The sequence below is a fragment of the Octopus bimaculoides genome, chromosome 18 (assembly GCF_001194135.2).
Source record: "Octopus bimaculoides isolate UCB-OBI-ISO-001 chromosome 18, ASM119413v2, whole genome shotgun sequence".
NCBI classification, from domain to species: Eukaryota; Metazoa; Mollusca; class Cephalopoda; order Octopoda; family Octopodidae; genus Octopus; species Octopus bimaculoides.
The window spans coordinates 49882844-49883726 of NC_068998.1; the positions used below are offsets into that span (position 1 = coordinate 49882844).

At 34.7% G+C, this 883-nt stretch overlaps 1 protein-coding gene across 2 annotated transcripts in view; it reads left to right on the plus strand.

The window, feature by feature from the left end:
• Positions 1-569: 569 nt before the first annotated feature.
• The window catches only part of LOC128249887 (uncharacterized), a 24894-nt gene continuing 24580 nt past the window's right edge, over positions 570-883 (plus strand). The window contains exon 1 of one of the 2 annotated variants that reach the window (XM_052974453.1): positions 570-664. Coding sequence is in view for 1 of the 2 variants with exons in the window: in XM_052974449.1 (XP_052830409.1) it covers positions 628-664 (37 nt within the window). In the remaining variant the exon portion in view is untranslated. The remainder of the gene's footprint in view (positions 665-883) is intronic. The other variant, XM_052974449.1, reaches the window with a different exon arrangement.

Consider the following 883-nt stretch of genomic DNA (forward strand, 5'->3'; position numbering starts at 1 on the left):
ACACACACACACACACACACACACACACAGTGCTATACATAAATAGAAATATTCTTGCATCCAAATATTCCAGCCCATACCAGCACGGGAATCACCTACCCGAGCGTTAAAGTAATACACCTGTTTCTTGTTCATACGGCTGTCTTCGTCTTTTGCTTTTCTGCAAATTTCAAGTACTATACATATATATATATATATTGATATATATATCTTCTTCCACGCCTTTTACCAGAATCCACTCAGCAGGTTTTGGACCGGCATGAGTCTGTTGTAGAGTACACTAGCACAACATGCAAAGAAGTAGGCCTGAAACTGGAAACATAGGATTAGGAGGCAAACTCTTTACCACTATCCAGATCCTGGCTACATAGACATAAAGAACTCCCAAATCGTACTAAGTACCGATACACATGTGTGCATTTTTATATGCAGACAGTTTAATATGCTGAGTATTACATATGGGTTAAACTGGCAAGTTATTTCAGTCATAATATAACAACATGCAATAAATAACGACAGAATATAATATTTATTAAATAACTATCTGTTACATCATTTTAAACTCGAGTGACAAAGTTCTACATAGTGCAAACGGCAACACTAAATAACGACAATATCTTATCTACGATGAAAAAATTTATTTGCATATTTTTTCTTCTTTTCGGTAAGTTGCTCTTCCCTCAGCCGGTTATATATATATATATATATATATATACATGCATTCTCTCTGTTAATTCCCTCGTGTTTCTTTCTAGTGAAAAGCGTAGGCTGGAAACGTAAAAGATCTGTTTTCCGAGCGTCAGACTAATGCACCTGCTTGTTGTTTATACACATATCTTCAGCTTTTGTTCTTTTGTAAATTGCATATATATATATATATATA